Here is a 23,177-nt window from a genome sequence, read left to right as displayed (position 1 = left end):
GATTGTAACTGCTCCATCTTTTTTGTTTCCTAGTGGAAGAAGCACTGGTTTGTGCTGACGGACCAGAGCCTGAGATACTACCGGGATTCGGTGGCAGAGGAGGTAAGTGTCTTCTGTCAGTGTTCAACCTGTTACAGGGCAGCTCCTGGTGCTCCCAGACAGACCCTGGGCAGGTCACTGCCTCCCTCAGTGCCCCCATTCCCAGTTGCCAAAGTCTTGGACCATTGCTCTTCAGGGCTTTGTGCTTCTCAGTGCCCTTCTGTGCCTCTCTGCAAGCCCACCATGCTTTGGGGTTGCAAAGCTTTGTGGCTTATTTTACCTCTTCCCTCTGCAGGCAGCTGACCTGGATGGAGAAATCGATTTATCCACATGCTACGATGTCACTGAGTACCCAGTTCAGCGGAACTATGGCTTCCAGATCCATGTAAGGAAAACATGGGGAGGAGGAGGAAGAGTCCAGCTGCAGGACAGCTGATGGGGATGCTTATCTGTGGCAAGGGGAACATCTCCCCAAACACCTGTGAAAGGCCACCCAGCACCCCCCACCATGTTCCAGAGAGCTGTGGCCTTGGGTTTGAGAGCCAGTTTTTTGGCTGGTGGAAAAGGAAGGGGGAAAGGGAAGGTTTTGTCACAGCCCTAGGTCTCACCTATGGCAGAATTAGCCTTATTGATGAAATACACTAATTCCCACCAGCAGTGTGCTGGGGGATGGAGGGGCTGGCTTTGATCTCTGTGTGGTCAGCAAGCAGTTCCCCAGCACTGGGGGCTTGGGGACGGGTGCAGGGTGGTCTTGGGGAGTTGGGAAGCTGCTGGTGAGTGCAGTCACCTGCTCTGAGCTGTTCTTCTCTCTCGGTAGACAAAGGAAGGGGAGTTCACCCTCTCTGCCATGACATCGGGCATTCGCCGCAACTGGATCCAGACCATCATGAAGCACGTTCGCCCCACCACTGCTCCTGATGTAACAAGGTAAGGAAGAACCCTCTGCAGTTGTCTTTTGCTGTGCAAAAGGGAGTAACTCTTCCCTCATCCCTTTTCTTTCCTCTTTCTGAGCCTGTCCGTTCCTGGAAGCTGCAGCTCTTTCTCACATCTCTCTGAGCTTAATTTGGATACACTTTGTGGGGACGCTGATATGCCGAGTTACTCTTACGCGTGCAGATTTCAAAGAGGGTTGAAAATGTGGTTTTAATTTGTGCATAGGAATATGAAATACTGTTCCTATATCAAGGCTCCTCTGGATTCCCACCAGGTATTGTGAAACCACTTGGATTCAGTTGTGCTGGGTTCACCCTTTCCTCTGGCTACTGTTCAGCACGAGCTGCCCAGCCCCTCTACGGGTCACAGCAGCAGGATCCCAGGGTTCAGTTTAGAAGCTGTTTGGCTCTGATCTATTTTAAACTCCAGCCAGCAAATTGTCTTCCCTTCTCCTTTGATCTTCCAGAAAGCTGCTGCAGCTCGTTCCCCTTATGCTTTAGTAATGCTGGAGTCTCCTCCTGCATCAGTGCCAGAGGAAGGGACCCCCCTGCGTCACAGAATACCTTCTGTGGGCGCTTCTGGCTGTGGGTACAGGGTGTTTGGCCTCCTCACAGCTGACTGTGCTGGCCACACTCGTACAGGCCACCTCTTGCAGGCTGCGTGGACACGGCTGCACCACTAACTCCGTCTCCTGTCCTTACCGTAGCTGCAGCCAGCGAGTTTTTGCCAGGTTTTTCCCCATGTTGATGGAATGGCTCTTCTCACCCAGTGCTGTTGACCTGGAGATGCTCCAGCCTCTCCTTCCCCATGCTGCTCAGCCCTCAGCCACTGTTTCCCAGTCCTGCCCGAGCTCTGGTGGATCTCGCGGGGGTCTCGGGGAAGCCGCCTCTCTCCTCACTCCTGTGTATGTTTGATTTCCATGCAATCCCAGGAAAAACTTCTCTTTGAAACTATCCGTGCTGAAGCCCAGGTTGGAAAACTGTGTTCTCTCCTGTATTAACGTTCTGTGGTTTGTATATCTCGTGATTCACTGCATGCTCCTCCTTTTCTGCACCTCGGATGGGAAGTCCTGCAGTTTCCATTTATTTTTCTTTCTTTTCTTCCCCCCTTTCCTTTTTTTTTTTTTTCCTTTAAATAAAAGCCAGAGAGAAGGGAAGAAGCAACCTGGTCTTGACCCTTGATTTCCCCACACTGGTATCTTCCGATGTGACTAGATATGAAGATGAAGACCAAGGAAATTTGAGGGGACCTCTCTACCTTTAAGAGCCAGATGTATTTATGGTTGCTCACAGGTTACTGCAGCACGATAGCCCTGTGCTCACTGTCTGCACCTGCTCTGAGCCCACACAAAGTGGTTTCACTTGGCTTTCCCTCTGAGAGGGTCCAGGCACAGGTCCTGGTTGGGCAGTAACTTGTTACACTGCACAAACAGACCGTGAAGCAATCCTGAGCTGGGGAAAGGGAATGATGTGTGTGCTTCTGTCGGTGTCGGACGGGGTGGAGGCTGGCGTGGGTTATTCACACTGCTGAGGAGTCCTGTGCTGTGTGTGGAGCAGGGCTGTGCTCACTGGTGCCTGCCTGGCAGCCCTTGGCAGCAGCGTGGGGTGTCCCAGCCCTTCCCACCTGGCTTTGGGGTGTCATTAAATTCCGCACCCGGGGAGCGGCTGGTGAAGGGGGCTGCTGGAAGCCTGAAGCACAGACTGCCCAGGGCTCTCGATGGAGGGGTGACAGATGATGGCACAAGGTGGCTGGGGGCAGGTGGGATGTTGTGCTGGGTGTGCCAGGATGGCAGCAGTGCTCACCCACCCCCAGGATGGTCCCACCCCGCACACTCCTGCAAAGTGTGCCCTTTGCTGTGTCTCATTAACCTGCTGCTGTGGCTCCACCGAGCCAAACACACCTTGTCTTGGTTTCTCGAGCCCTAATGACTGTTTATATTGCTGCTTGGGGAGCAGATGCTGCACTGCTCCCTGCCCTCAGCAGTGCCCTGCAATCTGCAGAGGCACTAATTACAGGCTACTAGAGATGACGGGGCAAATAGAAAATACCCCCACGAAAGAAAGTGGCTGCTTCGGCACTGGGTCCATGTTCAGCTCACAGCCCTTGAGAGGCTGAGTTCCCCAATGCTCCCCAGTTCCCTGCAACCTTTGTGTGCTTCTTGCCACAGCGTGCTCAGCTCGCAGCTTGCACCACTCCCACACCCATCCCTATTAAAAAAAACCTCTTTTATTTTGACCTATAAATACCATTGGGAGGCAAAGACCCCCCCCCCCCCGTGTGTGATATGAATTAATTAGTCTATGGTGGAGGAGATGTGAAATATTTGAGCAGAATTAATAGCCATGGGGCAATTGCAGGAGATGAAATGAGAAACTTAGGGTCAATCTTCTGAGTGTCTTCACTTCGTTCCCAGTGGCCATCCCTCCGCTACCTGACACACATCCCATGCCCTTTGGAAAGCAGCAGAGGAGAAATGAGCTCGTGAGAGATGGCACCTCTAGAAATGCCAAGATTCTTCCACGTGGGATTTAGAGCAGTATAATTTCTCTGTCCCAGCACCATCTGGGGGGTGCCAGGACCCCAGTATTTTCCTAACACTCTTCTTCATTTTAAGACTCAATCTCATCCCTGCTTTACTTTAAAATGCAGCTGTAATCCCTAACTGACTCCAGATTGAGAGCCTGGCTTTGGAGTCGTGCAATATCATGGGTGAGCAGCAGTGACATTTCATCATCATGCCTTTTGGGTTTATTTTATTAGCTGCAAGTGACAGTGCTGAAGAAGGAATTATCTCTGAGCTGGTTCTAGCCTGTAACTGCCAGAGTCTCTCGAAACCCTGCTCTACTGAGCCTGTGGTTTGCTGGTGGATGACAGTGCATCGGAAGATACTAGCCCATGGAGAGCCATCTCTTCTGCTCCATCCTTTGTTTTGGGCCTTTGCACATCCATGAGGTTCTTGGCTGGGGCTGAGGTGTGTTTCTGAGGTGGGAGAAGCTGTGATGCTACTGCTGCTGCTCCTGGTCACGGCAGTCCCCATGCATGTGGTCCCATGGGTCAGAGCCTGCAGTGAAAGGCCCAGTGAGCTGCTTTCCAGCTCTTGCAGAAAGCTTGTTGAGTCCCTGCTGGAGGCTGGGGATGCTGGGGTTGTACTGGAAGCAGAGCCAGGAGCCAGCCTGAGCAGCAGGACTGTGCCTTGGGAGGCATCTTGGGAGCTTTGGGTAGCAAAGTGGGTTCAGCAAGTGCCCACCACTCCCTCAGGACTGGCTTCCTCCACAGACTTAGCATACTGTTGTTTTCTGGTTTAATTTTGATCTGCATGTTACAGGGCTGGCATGTCCATATTTAATAAGCTAATACTGCATTATGGATTACCTGTAGGTTGGAAATGGTGTTGCCTTCCCGTATTAAGTTTCCCTGCTTGATGAGTATGTCTCCCCCCCAACCCACCACCCTCTAACTCAGCACTAAAAATCATTCCTTGCTTGAGAAACTGGCGTTTTCAGTGATTTCCATTATGTGTTGAATAATTTGCTCTCCTTGCTACACTGACCCCTGCCCAAACCAGGAGGCTGCCCAGTGCCAGGGGGGTTGTCCATGCTGCCCGCAGGGCTGGGTGCCTCGGGGAGGTCTGTGCCTTCAGTGCAGATAGTGGCACAGAGAAGTTTTCGACCCATTAATACGTTTCCAAGCTCAAGGGAAACCTTCCCCTTGTTTCCCAAGACTCTGGGAGCTGCTCTGTGCTTCTCTGCTGCACAGCTCCCAGGCCGGCCTGGCTTTGATGGGATTGGTGGCATCGTTCCCACAAGTACGTGACTCCGGCTGTGCCAGCTGGGGTGTGCATGGAGGAGCTGTTGGAACCTCTGACAGCATAGTTTGGGGTCGCTGCCTTGCCCATGTGCTGCTGCTTGGTCATGGTCACTGGCCCCAGTGTGGCTGCCGAGGAGGAGCGAGGTTGGGATCAGCTGCTCTCCGGGTGCCAGGGTGTCCCAGGAGCAGCCAGGGCCGCTTGCACCAAGGCTTTGCACACCAGCACAACCTGGGGAAGGGCAGCAGCAGCTCCTGCGCCCGAGAGGCGACAGGAGACGGAGGGGCAGGGGGCACCCACGTGGCATTGGCTTGGGCTTCCAGCAGCCCTTTTCCACCCGGCTCTCCGAGGCATGCATGGGAGCGCCCGGCTCTCTCCAGCACCCACTGACACTTCCCTTCACCCTCTCTCTGTCCTCGCAGCTCACTGCCGGAAGAGAAAAGCAAAACAAGCTCTTCCTTCGAGACTGGTCCAAAGCCGAGCGAGAAGCCGGATGCAGAACAAGCCGAGCTGGACACGGAGCAGAAGCGGAGCCGTGCCCGGGAACGCCGACGAGAAGGACGGTCCAAGACCTTTGACTGGGCTGAATTTCGCCCCATCCAGCAGGCCCTGGTGCAGGAGCGTGCAAACGCCGCAGACTCCTCCAGTAGCGGCTCGGCCGCCTTCCCCAGGGACAGCGGAGCCACCGACGCCGACCCGGGAGAGCTGGAGCGGGAGCGAGCCCGGCGGCGGGAGGAGCGGCGCAAGCGCTTCGAGATGATCGATGCTGTGGACGGGGCAGGGTCGGAAGAGGTGCTGAGGATGGAGGTGGACAGGATCCTGCCTGTCCCAGCAGACATCAAACCGCAGAATGTCCACGTGGAGATTGAGCAGCGCTGGCACCAGGTGGAGACCACCCCGCTGCGGGAGGAGAAGCAGATCCCCATCACGCCGCTGCACCTCGCCCACGCCGAGGACCGGGAGGAGGGGCTGACGAAGCAGCACCTGACCACGCTGCTGGAGAAGGAGGTAAATGGGGTGTGTAGGATGCAGGCTGCCTGTCACAATGGCCTTCAATAGCTGACTGTAGGAGGCCTGAGATGGGCTTTAAAAAAGCTGTATTTATTCCTCATTCATAACAGCAATTAGTAGGGATGCTGTAGGTTCCCTGGGGAGCTGGCAGGGCACAGATCCACATCTGTTCCCATTCAGCCCCACCAGCAGCTTTCATGTTCTCCATGGCTGCAGAAAGGGCTGTTCTTACAGCCTGGTACTTCCTTATCCCTCCCAGCCAACACAGCCTGATTTGTGTTGGTTGTAGTCAGGCTGTTTCTGGTGAGATGGGTACAATCGAGATGTATCAACCATACTCCAAATTCAAGCTCATAATCCGTGTGCCTCTGCAGCTATAGAGATTTGTGTCTGCAGTTACAGCACACGCCACAAAGGTTCCCTTTTTGTGGAGCCTTCATCAAATAGTCTTAAGCTTTTTGGAAAAGAAAGGAGGAGACTCAGCTCACTTGGAAGAGTTCCGTGCCTGGGATAACAAAGGTTGTTGTTAGTTGGGATTAAGGTGTATTAGTGGGAATGAAAGGGATAACCTTTTCTCATGGAGTAACCAGCAGTATCACCAAGCTGAACTGGGCTGGGATTTGCCAGGGTCATGCCTGGCACGAGCTGGTGCTGTTCATCCTTTGTCACAGTGAGCTTTACGAATTACACTATTGCATAAATAACTTCTTTCAGAGGGGAGGGATTTTTCCGGGCAACATGAAATCCAGGTCCCAGAGGCAGAGCAGAGCAGAGCAGCAGTGCCATCAAAAGCTCTGTTCATTCTGCTCTGTGTCCCCTCTGAACCACTTGTTCCTTATGGCCGACCCCCTGCCCACTCCCTGGACGCTGTCTCTGTTCGTGTCCCTCCAGCTGGAGCAGAAGCAGAAGGAGGCCCTGGAGCTCCTGGAGCAGAACCGGCACCTGCAGGATCAGCTGAAAGTGGCTCTGGGCCGGGAGCAGAGCGCCCGGGAGGGCTACGTGTTGCAGGTAGGAGAGCAGGGAGGAGAGGGAGATCCGTCTTCCCTGTGCCCAGGAGGATGCCTGGTGGGCTTCAGTCTGTGGTGTTTGTGGGGACATCTCGGGTGACCCTCACTGAGCTCTGAGAGTATGGACCTTCTTGCAAACGTGGCTAATTCTGTAGCATTACCAGAGTCATCTGCTTATGGAAGCCTCTGATCTGGGATGGAATAGAAGGTAGCATTACCTATTAGCATTCCCGAGGGAAGACAAAACAAAGCCAGACAGATGGGATCTCAGCCAAGTCCACCTCTGATCTATCCCATACCGTGTTTGACATTGCAACAGCTGTTCCCCTTTTCTGTGCCCCAGATACTCCCCTCAGGCTGTGGGGTGCACACAAGGCTTTCCTAGCATCCTATAACCCACCAGTAGCTCCTGGCTGGGGATTTTGTGTGCCTGTTACTGAGGACACTCAGATGTATCTCCTGGGCACCTTCCCTCCAGCCAGACTGGGATTTGCACCAGGCTGACCTTGGATCACTTCAGTGGTTTCTTCTGTCACAGAATGCCATTCCTTAGCAAAGCCTAGAAATGAGTTTTGGAGGATCTGTCAAAAGAGACAGGATGGTCTTTGGGGAAACCTTTTCCCCCTCCTCCAAACAAAGCGGGCTTTTCCCAGCCCTTCCTCTGGGAACATCCATGCCCAGAGGAGTCATGGCACCTGCAGGGCAGCTTCTGGCTGCTCTCATGGGTCCGCATCCTGTTCTGTGCTGGGGCAGCATTCTGACCTGCTCAAATCTACTTGACCAAACTGGCTGTGGATCAAAGTGGCCATGCGTGGCTGCACGCTGCGCTCCCGTGGCAGCAAACCCATTGTCGATGCCAAACCTTGCATCCTTATTTCTCACAGGAAAATTTTCCCTGAAGAAGTTGCACAGGCAGTGGAGCCAGCCCAGGGAGGGGGACATCTTGCCTTCCTTGCCCATGATCTCCCAGGAGGAGTAATTAATTCATTTCTGGAGTCTCTGAGCTGACAGTGCCTCCTTGGAGGAGTTCCATTTTCACTTGGCAATGCTGGAAGAGTAACCAACTCCCACTTCCCTGGGGCAGAGGCATCCGACCTCCCTTTGCCTGGAGCCTGGAAAAATCAGGGAATGGGGATAAAAGCTGGATGCTGAATCCACCATCAGATTGAAGTTGGCCGCAGTGCCTCAATACAAGGAGGGCTGGCAAGAGGGGAAGCCTGCAGAGAGGCTGAGCTGCAGTGAGCAGTGACCCAAACTTGGACCTGGAAGTTGGAGAGGGTTTTTGGAAAGGTTGGAGGCTTTGCCTGCTCCAGTCTAATTGTTCTGGGGATTTCCCTTGTGTTTCCTGGGAGCCAGAGGGATTAAAGTCCTATTGTAGAAGGGAGTAACCCCACCAAACCCTGCTGGGGTGGAGGGAGTGGAGCTGCTGGGGGAATTCTGCAGCCCCAGACTACAGACAAACATCACAGCATTTTTTTGGACAATCCCTCTGAATTTCATACACCCCCCTGCCTCCATCATGTCTAATTTTGGGGAGGTTCCTGCATTGTCTATGGGGAGGGCTGATGGAGAAACCTGACTGCTGCCAAGCCCATCCCTTCTGAGCTGTCTGGGAGGCACCAACCCCTCCTTGGCAGCCTGACCAACCCTGCACAGACCCCCAGGCACTGCCTTTTCCATGAGGCAGCACTGAGCCACCCCCCTGATGCATGTGCCAAGCACCAAAACCTCTCCAGCCTCGTGTAACCCCTCTCTTGCTCTGAGCTTCCTCGGACTGGGCCACCCTCACCTTGATCCCTCCTGGGAGAAACTCCAGGGGCTCCTGCTCCTGACAAATGGGCTGGAGACATCCCTCAGCTCGGGCCACGGCGGGTGGGAGGGGCACGTACTAACCTGTCCCGGGCGGATGTTCTTGCATGTTTTTGGTGTAAAGCATGAAATTTAACTTAACATAACTGAGTGTCACATCTGTGGGCTTTCCTTAATCAGCAACCAGAGTACAGCAAGGCAGGCCAAATTCCTAGGCTTAACACTGTGCTTCTCTCGCCTCTTCCTGTCTGTGTATTTTTTTTTTAAAGATACATAATTTCTGTCGCCTTTTGCATGACGCTTTCTGTGAGTTTTCTCTTTGCATGCTCCATTGCTTTGGTTTGAATCTCACAAAGGTTGGTTCCTTTCATTTTTACATTCTCATCACACCTTTTCCTTCCCTCCAGTTGTTGGGCTTTTTATTTTGTCCTTTGTCGGTTTATTTTATTTTGCAGGTAGAGAAACTAGATCCTCCTTAGTCCTAAGCTTTAGTGTAACAGCATCTCTCTAATGTGATGAGCAGCCACTCAGTCCTCTTTGGCAGGCACAAAAATGACATTGCCACCACGGCTGGCCCGTCGCCCTGCCTTTGGGTGGGATGTGATGTCATTTGCTGTCACCTCACTTTCTGTTGTTGCTTTTGGTTGGTAGGACTGTGTTACCTGAACTGTGCACTTTTTGTTTCACAACCAAACAAACAAACTCGCTAAAAAAAAAAGCAGTTCCTTTCTCCTCCTCCTCCTCATCCATCACATTTTTCTTGTCTGTCTGTCTCCGTTTTACTGCTGGTGTTTCTTTTTCATTGTATTTTTGGTTCTGTTTGAGTTTGGGTTTATGTTTTTTCTTTTTAGCCTGTTACTGTACAGCTGTTTTGATGTTGTGGTCAGTGTTTTCTGTTACTGGAAAGCAGTTGTCGCTCATTTAAAAAAAAAAAAAAAGTAAAAAAAAGTTGGTTAAACAAACCAAATTGTGCCAAGAACAAATCATCCCAATTGGAGCAGTGGGTAGCAGCCAAGTCGCTGTGAGGAACTTTTCCATGGCCTGCCTGGCCAGAGGTGTGACACTCAGAAGGGAGAGCCAAGAGTGTTACTAATCTAGTATTTAATCAATTTTTTTAAGACCGAGGTGGCCGCCTCGCCATCAGGTGCCTGGCAGAGGCTCCACAAAGTCAACCAAGACCTCCAAAGCGAGCTGGAAGCCCAATGCCAGCGTCAAGAGGTGATCAATCAGCAGATTCAGTCGCTGAAGCGCAGCTACGCCGAGGCCAAGGATGTGATCCGACACCATGAGGCCGAGATTCAGAGCCTGCAGGCAAGGCTCAGTAACGCGGCGGCCGAGCTCGCCATCAAGGAGCAGACCCTGGCCAAGCTCAAGAGCGACCTGAGGAGCGAGAAGGAGAAAGCCAAAGAGCAGCTGGAGGAGTGGCAGCACGGCGAGGCCGCGCTCAGCTCCCAGCTGAAGGCCAGCGAGCAGAAGCTGAAGAACGCAGAGGCTCTGCTGCTGGAGAAAACCCAGGAGCTGCGGGACCTGGAGATGCAGCAGGCTCTGCAGAGGGACCACCAGAAGGAAGTGCAGCGGCTGCAGGACAGGATTGCAGACCTCAGCGGGCAGCTCAATGCCAGCGAGCAGGCAAGGGTCCTCATGGAGGAGAAGCTGCAGAAGAACTACGAGGCTTTGCTGGAGAGCTGCGAGAGGGAGAAGCAGGTTTTGATACGGAGCCTGAAGGAGGTGGAGGACAAGGCCAACGAGTACGAGAACCAGCTGCAGAACAGCGAGCAGCAAATGGAGATCCTGCAGAAGGAGAAGCTGAGCGCCAAGTTCGAAGGCAGTGAGCTCGTCCACCAGCTGGAGGAGCAGCTGGCTGTGAAGGAAGCCAGCATCCAAAAACTCGCCGAGCACATCAAGGAGCTCGAAAAAGAGAGGGATCAGATCAAGTGCCGGTTCCACGAGCTCATGAATCAGGTGGCTGAGTCTGATAATGAAGTTGCAAAGCTGCAAGCAAAGTTGAAAATGGAAGAGACCAACTACCACAATCTGGAGCAGTCGTTCGAGGAGGTGTCCGATCAGTTCCGGGGGGTGCAGGAGGTGCTGAAAGAGAAGGAAGAAGAGCTGAGGCATGTTAAGGAAATGCACTTGAGAATTGTGGAGAAGAAAGATCAAGATCTCAGTGAGGCTTTGATTAAAATGGTTGCTTTAGATAGCAGTTTAGAGGAGACTAAAGTAAAGCTAAAGGCCAAGGAGGAGGCTTTAAAGAAATTAGCTAGTGTAGGCACAGGTCCATGTGCTGAGGAGGCAGAAGACCTTGGCCCCAGTCTTGAGGGTGATGAAAGTCATCCATCCCAACTGGGGCAGGCTCTGCAAACTCAGGATGTCCTCCCAGCTCTAACTTATGCACTGAAGGAGGAGGAGGATGAGGTTCTTGAGACCAGCCAGAGGCAAGCAGATGAATTCGGTTCCCCATCTAAAGTTGCAGAGCTCCAGGATCAAGAGTTGGTTCAGAAAGCCTTAGCAAAGCCTGATGTAGGAATCATGGGGGCCAAGAGGCAAAGGATCCGTTTCTCGAGCATCCAGTGTCAAAAATACATCCATCCAGATGGATCGGAGAAAAACTGGACCAGCAGTACCTCTTCAGACACGAGCCAGGACAGATCTCTGTCTGAAGAAAGCATGTCCTCAGAGCCAGCTCTGGGTTACCCCTCATCAGGGACGAGCGACTCTGAGACTTACCTCTCCATCATCCATTCCCTGGAAACCAAACTGTATATTACAGAGGAAAAGCTCAAAGATGTGACGATGAAGCTTGAAAGTCAGCACGGCCATAACCAGGAGACGCTCATCGCCCTCCACCATCAGTGGGCCAGCACGGAGTCCCAGCTGCGGGAACAGCTTCAGACCAGCCTGTCCCAAGTCAATGCTTTGATCTCACAGCTGGAGAGCGAGAGGCAGGAAAAGTTCAAGCTCATAGAAAGTCACGTCAGCGAGCTGGGAGGTTTCCAGATGAAAAACGATCAAGCGCTGACTTGCTTAGAGAAGTGCAGGGAGCAGCTAAGATCCTGGCCCAAATCAGACAAGGAAAAAGAGGGTGATTTGTTCCTTGTTACTCTGTCTAGCATGGAAGCAACCTTGTCAAATGCAATCCAAGCCTTGAGTGGGGCTCCAGTCTCATCTGAGTATCAGCAGAGTGAAAGCCTCACCACGGAAAGTCCCGCTCCAGAAGGAGGGGTTTTGGGAGAAGAGGAGAACATCTCCAAGGAGCAGCGAGCAGATGTGTTTGACACTGGCCAGCTGAGAGGGCTTTCTGAGAGGGTGGCATTTGAGGCCTCTCTCATCAACCAGATAGCAGAGTCTTTGAGAAACGCAAGCTCTGAGATAGCCCAGCTTCTGAGAGAGATCCAGGGAACTGCTGAGGTGGTTTTGTTGGAGCCAGCAAGTGTTTCTCATACGGCCATCGATTTGGCCGGCGTCCTATCTAAAAAGCTGCTGCTGGAAGGGGAGTTCTGGAGCCAGGTGGAGGAGCTGAGAGCACACTTGAGCACTAGGGAGGGAGAAGCCGAGGGTAAAACAGAAACAAGTTCAGGCTTTTCCCCATGTTTTCTCAGTGCTGTAGCAGATGCTACATTGATCAAGGCAGAACTTGGGTTTGTTGCAGAGAAAATGAGGGAATCTTTTCATCAGAGGTTAAAAACAATTGAAGAAGAGCTCCATAATACCAAAACAGCTCTCCAGCAGCACAAATGCATGTTGGAGGAGATCATCAAAGCATACAGGACTCCTGAGTTTGACAGAGTTATGCACCAGATTTCTGAAGCACTTGAAATACAAAAAGATGCTTCAGAAAGATCCCAGATCTCCTGGGATGGGAGCCGTCTCCAAATGGTGCCGTGCCAGGAATTAGCCAAGGTGGAGGAGGCTGGCAGCGCACCAGACCGTAGTAGTGAAGCTCTTGTTTCCATTCAGGAAGATCTTGCCCAGCAGCTAAAGGACAAATCAAATGTTCTGAAGGAGATATCTGTTGCCTTACTCTCTCTGCCTCCTGAGGAGGCCATGAGAGACTGTCAGAAGCTCCTGAAGATATCCCAGAGTCTTTCCTACCATTCGTGCATGGGAGACCTGGAGCGATATTCGTCTTTGTTAGTCCACGATGCCATTGTTCAGGCTCAGGTTTGTTATGCTGCTTGCAAAGTCCGGCTGGAGCACGAGAGGGAGATGAAGTCCTACAAGGAATCCTTGCAGAGCATGGATGCTCTGTGCCAGGAGCGCGTGAAAACGGTGTCTCTGCTAAGGGATGAGTACGAGGAGCTGCTCAGGAAGCAGCAGGGCGAGTACAGCGAGGTGATCGCCGTGCTGGAGAGGGAGAACGCCGACCTCAAGGCAAAGGTGTCCCAGCTGGACAGCCAGCGGAGGCTCTTGGAGGAGGAAGGACATAAACACAACAAGAGCTTGAGTGAGCTGCAGGGGCGGTACGAGGAGGAGATCCGAAACGTGATCGAGCAGCTCAACAGGACAGAGGATGCCCTGAAGGCCGAGAGGACGGAGGGGCTCAACCAGCTGGATGCCATTGTCCGAGACAAGCAGAACATGGAGCGCTACCACCTGGAGCAGATGCAAACACTGGAGGAAAAGTTCCAGGCCAAGATCAAGGAGCTGCAGGTCATCCACGGCGAGGAGCTGCAGGCACTGCAGGAGCACTACAGCCAGAACCTGCAGCGCCTGCAGGAGACCCTCGACGAGTACCAGAGGCAGCACCCAGAGGCATCCCCTGCGGTGGCCCCGGGCACTGGGGACACGTGGGTGGCCAGCGAGGGGGGTGGCACCGGGCAGGACCCCGGCAGCGACCCAGACTCCATGCACGGCCTGAGGGAACGCATCCAGGAGCTGGAGGCCCAGATGAACGTCATGAGGGACGAGCTGGAGAACAAACATCTGGAGGGGAACGTGTCCACTTTGAGGGAAAAATACCAGAAAGACTTTGAGAACCTAAAGGTGTTGATATGTTTAACACTTTCTGCTTTCTGCTGCTGAGTGTGCGGGAGGGCGTGTGTGGTCCCTGGGTTTGCTTGCTGAACCAAGGGACATCCCCCAAAAGAGCCAGCGTGCTGAAGCAAGCCCCAAAGTGTTAGCCAGGCCTCTGTAAAGCATGGTGTTTCCTTTTTCTCCATGCTGGGGTATTCTAAATGCATTGCTGAGGGCTTGGGAGGGTGGATTTCTGGAGGTGGTCTTTGCGTGGAGAGGGAGAGAGAGTTTCAAAGTAGCTCAGTAACATAAATCTCCTTCAACACCAAGACCACAGTGTTTCTCCTTGTACCCAGCACTTACATTTTGTTTGTGACTTCCCTTTAAAAGCATTCCTCAACTCTGTCTTTCCCAATCTGATCAAATCTCCAGTCTGTCTCTGCTGCCTTCAAAAATGCAGGATGAAATGGAAACTTGATGCTCTCAAAATGTATGTTCCTGCGGAAAGTAGCTGCAAACAGATGCCAAATTCTGTAGCAAAGCAGAGCTCCTCTGCAGGAGGTTGTGAGGACCACGCTGGTGTTGGACACAGTGATTCTGTACACAAAAAAGAGTGCACAGTTATGGGACACCCAGGTGAGGTGCAGAGAAACCCACTGGCAGTGAAATGCCACCATTCAAATTGCCCCACCAGTCAGACTGGCTGTAAAACTGGTTTGAGGTCATCCAGCATCTAAAAAAACCTGAGTTTGGTGGCTTGCTTTTTGTAGGAGAGTATTCCCAGTTTGGAAGTGAGTTTAGGGTGGTAGAGGACTTTGGCAGGACCGAGGGAAGCTGCCAGGTTGAACAGGAAGCCAAAAGGGCAGCAATGCAGAGGCTGTGCTGGTGAGGCTTTCCCAGACCAGTAGCTCTTCAGAATCAGCAAAAATGTGGGAGAGCTTACTTCCAGACACAAGATCCAGCACACATTTGAGCTGGGGGGTAAAGTGTGGCTCATATCCAGCCAAAAGCTGGTTTTAGCCTGGGGAGAGCAGTAGTTTTGCTGAATCCCATCAGAATTAAGCAGTGGTGGTCAGAAAGCCAACTAGGCGATTGGAAATCTACCCAAATTAGAGGCTTAAATGTGCTTCATTCTTATTCTGATTGAGAATGTAACATCAGTAGCATGAGTAACTCTTCAGCCTGGAGAAGGCTCCAGGAAGACCTTGGAGCTGTTTCCAGAGCCTAGAGGGGCTCCAAGACATCTGGAAGGAACTTGACAAAAACATGGAGTGACAGGACAAGGGGGAATGGCGTTAAGATGAAGGAGGGTAGATTTAGATTAAATAATTAGGGAGGAATTTTTTCCTGTGAGGGTGGTGAGGCCCTGGCACAAGTTGCCCAGAGAAGCTGTGGGTGCCCCTGGATCCCTGGAAGTGTTCAAGGCCAGGTTCAAGGCTTGGAGCAACCTGGAATAGTGGAAGGTGTCCCTGCCTATGGCAGGGGTTTGGAACAGGATGGGCTTTAAGGTCCCTTGCAACCCAAACCATTCTGGGATTCTATGAGGTACTTGTTTGTACATGTGGATTTATGGCAATGCATTTACAATACATTAAATAGTGAATCTACAGCCAGACCTGTGGAGGAGTGTGCACCTTTTTCTTCCAGAATTAGAGGTGTTTCAGGAGCTGGACTTGATGATCCTTGTGGATCCCTTCCAACTCGGCATATTCTATGATTCTGGATGTAATGAAGAATCCTGCAGGGCTGCTCTGTGCCACAGCCAAGTCCAGGCAGGTTCTGGCACTGAGTTAGGAGTTTGAAAAAAAAAAAACCCAAACAAACAAGGCTGGGAAAGTGAAGAATGCCTCAGGATTAAAAGTTAAATGGGAGGGGAAAAAACCACCAAAGCTGAAAATGGGGAATGAGGATTAGGTGTAGGTTACAGAGCATTAGCCAACAAACTGATGCTAAGGGGTGTGTGTTAGTGAGGGTCAGTGGTGTTGGACTGTCCTGAGCACTTCTGTCACTGGGGAAGTGAATTTGTCCCCCATTTCCTATGGGGTCACAGAGGTCCCTAGGTGACAGTTCTCACTTTCCACTGAAAACAGTAGTGTTAATCAAGAGGAGCTCCATTGAAATCAGGGAATAAAGCCAGCCTGTGTTGTTAAGGGGAAAAGCCCTGTGCAGTGCTTGGCATCAGGTTTGTCCCAAGCTGTCTGATGGGGCTCAGCACCTTGTCCCCAGTGTGTGCCTCTTCTTCCCTCGTGGCTTGGGCCTGCCTGTGGCTTTGCTGGTCCTGTCCATGTCCTGCATGTGTGTCCATCTGGGATCCCAATGTGCTTGGGCTGGCAGCTGAGCTGGGAACAGGCATTTGCATTTGTCTGCTGCAAAGGCAAGAGTGGGGGCTTGTGCTGGGGGCAGAAGGACCAGGCAGGAATTCAGGACCTCATCCCCTGGTGAATCTCAAGTCCCCAGATTTCTGCTCCTGTGTCCTGGCCGGAGTTCTTTCCTAGTAATTCAATTAGCAAGTAGTTGTCCCTGCAGCATTTGCAGGGATACTTGGTTGGGAATTAAGGTCCTGTTGCTGTCATGTCATCTTCCACCCAGAAGCAGAAAAAATGCATTGAAAAGAGCAGAAGGCGCACAGAAGGGGGTTTTTTTACATAAATTTGCATTCCCCAACCAGGTCTGCCCCTAGGCCTACCCTGTGTATCCCTTTCCCTGTAACTGTCAGGGGTTGAGCAACTGCACGACAAGCCCTGACCTTTGCCAGATCCATCCTGCTCCATGTCTGGGGAAGGAGAAGATCCATGCTGGAGCTGGGGAGCTGACCTGCCCACTGGCCTGTGGCTCCTGGTGGGCTCCACACCACCGTGGCATCAGCCCTGTGCTCCTGGACCAACCCCTTCCCTCCTCCCTTTGCAGGCAACATGTGAGAGAGGCTTTGCAGCCATGGAGGAGACGCACCAGAAGAAGATTGAGGACCTGCAGCGGCAGCACCAGCGGGAGCTGGAGAAGCTGCGGGAGGAGAAGGATCGCCTGCTGGCAGAGGAAACGGCTGCCACCATCTCAGGTACCACAGGGTCCCCCACAGGGGGGCAGCGCCATGGTGATGGAGGCACAGGGATGGTGTTTGCTCCATTGAGGAGCACAGTAGGGATGGGATGAGGGCTGGATGGGCTGCACAAGGAAATGGGAAAGGGCTTGTGGGAAAGATGGTTAGTTTTGGTACCCATCTCCTGGTCCTCCTTCAGGCTTGGTACCCCTGTCTTTGGCTGTTGCACACTCTGATCTGTTTTCCATTCCAGCTCAGAAAAGCGTTAGTCATTCCTGTGGTTAATTTATTGCCAATTCCACTCTGAATTCATTCTTCAGCGCCCCAGGGAATGTTAAAACACTGGAGTTCAGGGGCTCTGCATTAGAAGTCCCACAGTCCAGGAAACAATGTGTGAATTGGACAATCACTTGGACTCTGTTACAAAGTGGGATTTGCAGAAGCCCCTTTGCAGCTGGGGCACAGACTGAAGGAGCCATGAAGCAGTGGGAGGTTTGCAGGGATGAGTGTTGTTTTGTTCCTTTAAAAAATGAACAAAAACTCAAAAAACCCACCCGTGGGTGGAGGATGCTGGGTGCTAACACTGTGCTGCCCCTGACAGCCATCGAAGCCATGAAGAACGCGCACCGGGAGGAGCTGGAGCGGGAGCTGGAGAAGTCCCAGCGCTCCCAGATCAGCAGCGTCAACGCCGACATCGAGGCTCTCCGCAGGCAATACCTGTAAGACCATCACCTCTGTCACCATCTTGCAGGGAGATCGTGGGTGTGGGAGACCCTTTCTCCCGTTTGATTTTGGCATTGAGTTCAGAGTTACTGCAGGGGCTTCTTCCCATGGTCCCAACCCAATTGCATCCTTCATAGCCTCCTGGTTGCCCATAAGCTTTCAGGCTCCAGGTCAATGTCCCCACATTACCAAAAATAGCTGCTTTATGGTCCCCAGGAGTAACAGATGTGCAGCCAGTGCTGCTTTTCATGCGGCTGCAGCAGCAGGTTTGTTCAAAAGGTGAGGAGAAAGTGCTGAGCTTTCCATGGCAAGGCTGTCCTCCCCTGGGAACTGAGCAGAGCTGCCTGTGATCTTTATCAACCTTGATACATCTGTATAAGATGGGGAGGACAAATACACTTGCCCAGAGTGCCCAGAGCAAACTTAGAATCCTGGAATGGTTTGGGTTGGGAGGGACCTTAAAGCTCATCTCATTCCAACTCCCTGCCACAGGCATGGACATGTTCCACTATCCCAGGTTTCTCCAAGCCCCCTCCAACCTTGCGTTGGACACTCCAGGGATCCAGGGGCAGCCACAGCTTTTCTGGGCACCCTGTGCCAGGGCCTCACCACCTTCACAGGGAAGAATTTCTCATAGGTAGATATTGATAGCTCTCAGCTCAGTTTTGGAAACTTGAGGAACTTCTGCCACTTAACCTCTGAGAGAACAACCTCCCATCCCCTTTGGTGCCCAAGCACAGCTGTGCCAGGAGAGGGAAGACTTCACTTGCTCTGGGCTTGAGTTTTTTCCAAGAGGGAATACGCAATCCTCATTCTTGGTGCTTAGCTCCCTGTTGGGGTGTCCTGGGATGCTGAAGGAAGCCATGGGCGTTGTGGGGTGTGTGAGTGGAGAGGGCACTACCCCGGTGTGTTCCGCAGGGAGGAGCTGCAGTCGGTGCAGCGGGAGCTGGAGGTGCTTTCAGAGCAGTATTCCCAGAAGTGTTTGGAGAATGCCCACCTGGCGCAGGCGCTGGAGGCTGAGAGGCAGGCCCTCCGCCAGTGCCAGCGGGAGAACCAGGAGCTCAACGCCCACAACCAGGTGAGGGTCCCTGCCCGGGTGAGGGTGGGCTCCGTGCTGAGCCATGGCCGTGCTCCCCCTTCCCACAACCTCTCCTCCTCTTCCCAGGAGCTGAATAACCGCCTGGCTGCGGAGATCACGCGATTGCGGACCCTGCTGACCGGGGAGGGTGGGGGAGAGGCTGCTGGGTCGCCTCTCACGCAGGGCAAGGACGCCTACGAGCTGGAGGTGAGCTCTGCACAGGGGCACGGGGGTGGGCACAAGGGCCATGTACCCCAGGAGAATGTCACAGCCTGGGAGAGTGTCATAGCCATCTGTCCCCCAGTCAGGAGTCATGGCTGGTCAGCACTGTCATCATGGGCTGCATGAGGCCAGGAGATTCTGGGGTCCTGATCTTCTTGCTGTGTCGAGCCAGACACTCTTCCTTCTGCAGCTCCTGCTTGTCCCCAGGATCCAATCCATGCAGAGGGGACAGAAACTGGGGTGTACAGGGATCCAAGAGATCCAGGAGGAGTTTTCTTGTGACAAGCAGAAGACAGGTTAACCAGAGGCTTTGTAGTACTGGCACAGGACTGAGCCTCCAACCATTGCCTTGATTGTCACCAGCTACAGCAGGTGTCACACTGTGTCATCTTGGGTGCAAAGATGCTGTTTTTGTTCCCACAGGTCCTGCTGCGGGTCAAAGAATCCGAAATCCAGTACCTGAAGCAGGAAATCAGCTCCCTCAAAGATGAGCTGCAGACAGCACTGAGGGTAATGCAAGGGGTGGTTCTGCAAATCCTTTTACTGTGCTTTGCTCCTGAGTGTCTGTGCTTAGATTTCAGTCCATTTACACCCAGATTTGAAACCATATTTATTTTTTCCCCTGAATGTAATTCAATATCCATTTCAGTGCCATCAGTAGAGCACTCCATGTATCAATTTAGGACTTGTCCCACAAAGGAGACAGTGTGGGAAAGCATCCCTTTCAGCGTGATTTCCCCATTTTCTGTCACATCAGATCAGATTTAAATGGCACAAACAAATCAGTGTTAGAGATCTGCCCAGCCTCGCAGCAGTGGAACTGGTTTGCTCTGGACAAGCCAAGGCCATTTCTGGGAATTCTACTTGAATTCTGTGTCTTGCCTAAAACGAAAAGCCACAAACAATCCCGTAGCTGAGGGGCTGCACGCATGGGCAGCACTGTGTGCTCGCCCTTGGCTCTCAGCTCTCCGCCTGTCTCCATTCCTGTAGTCCCATATCTCTGTTGGAAGCAGTTCCGAGGGTGTGTGTTGCCCTGGCCAAGCCTTTCTCCCGCTGCCGGCTCTTCTTCCGTCGGCATTTGCCAAGCTCCTCTTCAGTGCATCCACAAACCCCTCGGCTCCAGCTGTCTGTCTGGCTCCATCGGGTTGTTCTTGTTCCCTTGCCAGGATAAGAAATACGCCAGCGACAAGTACAAAGACATCTACACGGAGCTGAGCATCGTGAAGGCCAAGGCAGACTGTGATATCAGCAGGTTGAAAGAGCAGCTGAAAGCAGCCACAGAAGCTCAGGGAGAGAAATCCCCTGTGAACACCACTGTATCGGGATATGGTCAGTCCTCCTCCAGCAGCTCTAAGCAGTCCTGGGTGTCCCGAGCTAACACGGGAATCCTGGAGTACAAACCTTTGTGCAGTAATGGGTCTGAGTGTAGGGTTTGGCCTTCCAACCCAAAGCTGATAGGCTTTGAAAGCCTTCTGGCATTTTGTGTCAGGAAAACCTCGTGATGCAGGGATGCCCAAAAGCCCTCTCTGCCCTTAGGGCAGTGCAGGCTCATCGGGGCACTTCCTGGGCTGAGAGGGCAGAGCCCCAGGCCCTGTCTTTGCAGGTGGGCATCAGGCTAATCCCACTTCTTTTGCTTCTTCTCAGATATTATGAAATCAAAAAGCAACCCTGATTTCTTGAAGAAAGACAGATCCAGTGTTAGCCGGCAACTAAGGAATATCAGGTCAAAGGTGAGCTCAGATGTCCTTCCCAGTGGGATGGGAATGAGGAATGCCCAGCATTTCTCTTTGGTGGGGATCCCAAGTGGGGAGAAATGGGCAGGGGAAGAAAATTGAGAATTTCTCAGCCACTAGTGGTAGCCTGGATGGTTTTTTTCTGCAAGAGGACTGACTATGCAGCCAGGCAGGGCTCACTCCCCCACTCTGGACTCTGCTCAGGTGGAGGCATGAAGTTGCTCCCTGGTTGGAAAAAAGGCTGAAGTTCATCCTATTCTTTGGTCTTTCACAGGAGGACTATCCCAGTATCTGCTCTCTCTTTTCAGCTGAAATTTAGGTGGAAATATGTACATCATTCTAGTTTTAGTGTTCATCACTGCGAGATATTTTGTCTTTATGTGTATCAGCAATGCCTCAGTCCTGGGCATATTTAACACACGCTTTGCTTGTGTGTTAACGTGGTGCAGATGGCCCTGTGCTTCTGTGGTCCTTCTGTGCTTGTTGTTGATCCCAAAGCCCAGTGATGCTGTGCCAAGCTCTCCTTGGCAGCCCAGTTACATCATGTGGGACCTCAGGGATAAGGAAGGGCAAATAATGCTGATCAGGAGTCAGCATTAAACACAGGGCAGTTGGGAGGAAGCTCAGCATGAGCAAACCTGCTCTGCCTCTCACCTGGTGTCTCGTGCTGATGTTTGAAGTGGTTGGGCCTTTGCAGGGCAGGCAAGATGCTTCGAGCTAAGTGCTCATCTGGGGAAACACTCAGAGCTCTGTGAGCTGCAGCTCCTCAGCTCAGGGCATCTGCGCTGCACCCAGTGAACACAGAGAGACTTCTGCACATTTCAGGGCAGCCCAAACCTGCTGGCCCACTCTGATGTTGGGTTTCCCTTCACCACTTCAACTCAAACCACTTTCTGTGTGGTCCCCATGCGTGTTGCTTGATGGGGAAGGAGAAGAGAGGAAGCAGGGGCTGTGCCAGGGCATCGCTGCGGGATGGGGAGGCTGGGGCTGTGCCAGCGCCAATTCATTTGGGATTTATGAGCTTCTCCTTTTGTTTTTTTTTTTTTGTTTTATTTTGCTTTTTCCTTCAACAGTCCGTTATTGAGCAGGTCTCATGGGATAACTGAAATGAACCCGAGTCCAGGTTCCCTGCCACGTAGGTAAACACACCGACACCCGCCCAGCGCCGCAGCCGCCACAGAGCGGCCCGACCTCTGCATGCACTGCTCACACCTCCTGCCAAACCAGAGCCCTCCTTCTCTTAATGACTGACTGACGGGTTTATTCACTGCTAATTCTTTCCCTGGGGGAAGGGGAAGGGGAAGGGGATGGGAGAAGTCAGTGCACTCAAGTTCGGTGTGAAACGCAGTCTCTCTGCCTCTTCCCTGGGGAATATGGCTTTCTCGTCTTCCTGCTCTTCCCACCCTCACCAACACAGCTCATCATCACTGAGAGGATTTGGGCATGGCAGGGCACATTTTCCTGTTGGCTGTGTTGGGAGCGTGGGACACTGAGTGTGCATGCCTGAATGACTCTGCATGCCTCAGACTAAACTCCAGCACCGTCCAGGTCTCGTAGGAAAACACCTGTTTTGCTGTTAGCCAGGTGCAGGAATAGTCAGGGATGTCTTTAAGTGTACTTCCCACAATGGCCCAGAGCATGGAAAGTGGTCTCAGCCAGCTCAGCTGCAGAGGAAATGTCCTGGACTGCCCTAATTTCCTTTACCCACAGTTGCTGCTTCTTCAGGTTGATCCATGCCTGAGCAAGACTCTTCCTTGCCCAGTAACCTCCTCCTCCTGCTCTGCATCTCCAAGCCTCCAAGGCTTCCAAACTCATCCAGCAAGAGGAGGGAGCTGATGAGAAAGGCTGACCCTAGTGAGCCAGATATCTCCATTAACTGGAGCAGTGGTGAATTTCCTGGCCCATGGCAAAGACTGAGGGGGGAGCACCTGCAGAGGCAGGTTAGGAGAGAGGAGCTCCCAGCACAGTGGCTGGAGAGCCCCAGGAAGTCTGTTGGAAGATCCCTTTGTCACAGATATCATCCTACATTAGTCTCACTCCATCAGGCTCTCCTCGTCAGCAACTGAAATGGGGTGTGGGAGTGCCCGGGGGCTGAATTTGCTGGAATTTGTGCCATCAGGCAGAACAGTCCGATGATTCCTGGTGTCTCCTTCCATCTGCTGAGAAATCAGATGTGAGAACTGGAATGCACGAGCTGCTCCCATTTAAAGAGGCCCAAAGTAAACTTCCTTTAGGAAGTGTGTGCTCAGAGACTCACATCCCAGGAGACTGTGCTGCCCGTTGGAAGGAGAGCACACAGCATTTGGAAATTCAGCCCAATTTAGTGCTTTCATTTCCGTGCTGCCTGGCAAAGCCGGTCTGTGTTTTTGGGGGCCTGTGGGAGGAAAAACATTTCCAGAAATACAGTAACCATGGGAATCTGCAGAGCCTTGGGGCAAGTTTATCATGGAGTCCTGCCTTGATAAACACATGGGAAGGAAAATTCAGCCCAAAAGTCCAACCTGCTGCTGTGATAGAACAGTCCTCTGGCACCACGGCCAGGAAAGGGAAAGGAAAAGGGGAGATGGCTGCCTGATAGTAGGATCATGGAAGCACAGAATGGTTTGGGTTGGAATAGATGAAAACTCATCCTGTTCCAAACCCCTGCTATGGGCAGGGACACCTTCCACTGTCCCAGGCTGCTCCAAGCCCTGTCCAGCCTGCCCTTGGACACTTCCAGGGATCCAGGGGCAGCCACAGCTTCTCTGGGCAACCTGTGCCAGGGCCTCACCACCCTCACAGAGAAGAATTTCTTCCCAATATCCCATCTAACCCTGCCCTGGCAGTG

At 52.5% G+C, this 23,177-nt stretch overlaps 1 protein-coding gene across 10 annotated transcripts in view; it reads left to right on the top strand.

The window, feature by feature from the left end:
- The window catches only part of MPRIP (myosin phosphatase Rho interacting protein), a 73,772-nt gene that overhangs the window by 48,202 nt on the left and 2,393 nt on the right, over positions 1-23,177 (top strand). For 6 of the 10 annotated variants that reach the window (XM_085074449.1, XM_085074448.1, XM_085074445.1 and 3 more), the window contains 14 exons: positions 34-102; positions 335-424; positions 857-966; positions 1,904-1,942; positions 5,200-5,785; positions 6,680-6,796; positions 9,724-13,587; positions 16,465-16,612; positions 17,196-17,313; positions 18,236-18,395; positions 18,483-18,602; positions 19,041-19,127; positions 19,784-19,946; positions 20,262-20,347. In XM_085074449.1, coding sequence (XP_084930575.1) covers positions 34-102; positions 335-424; positions 857-966; positions 1,904-1,942; positions 5,200-5,785; positions 6,680-6,796; positions 9,724-13,587; positions 16,465-16,612; positions 17,196-17,313; positions 18,236-18,395; positions 18,483-18,602; positions 19,041-19,127; positions 19,784-19,946; positions 20,262-20,347 — 5,757 coding nt within the window. Of the gene's footprint in view, positions 1-33; positions 103-334; positions 425-856; positions 967-1,903; positions 1,943-5,199; positions 5,786-6,679; positions 6,797-9,723; positions 13,588-16,464; positions 16,613-17,195; positions 17,314-18,235; positions 18,396-18,482; positions 18,603-19,040; positions 19,128-19,783; positions 19,947-20,261; positions 20,348-21,423; positions 21,490-23,177 lie in introns of all 10 variants that reach the window. The other 4 variants (XM_085074451.1, XM_085074450.1, XM_085074446.1 and 1 more) reach the window with 4 other exon arrangements.

Source organism: Lichenostomus cassidix, chromosome 14 (assembly GCF_008360975.1).
Source record: "Lichenostomus cassidix isolate B80296 chromosome 14, HeHo_3.0, whole genome shotgun sequence".
Classification (NCBI taxonomy): domain Eukaryota; kingdom Metazoa; phylum Chordata; class Aves; order Passeriformes; family Meliphagidae; genus Lichenostomus; species Lichenostomus cassidix.
This window is presented reverse-complemented; position numbering and strand designations above follow the sequence as displayed.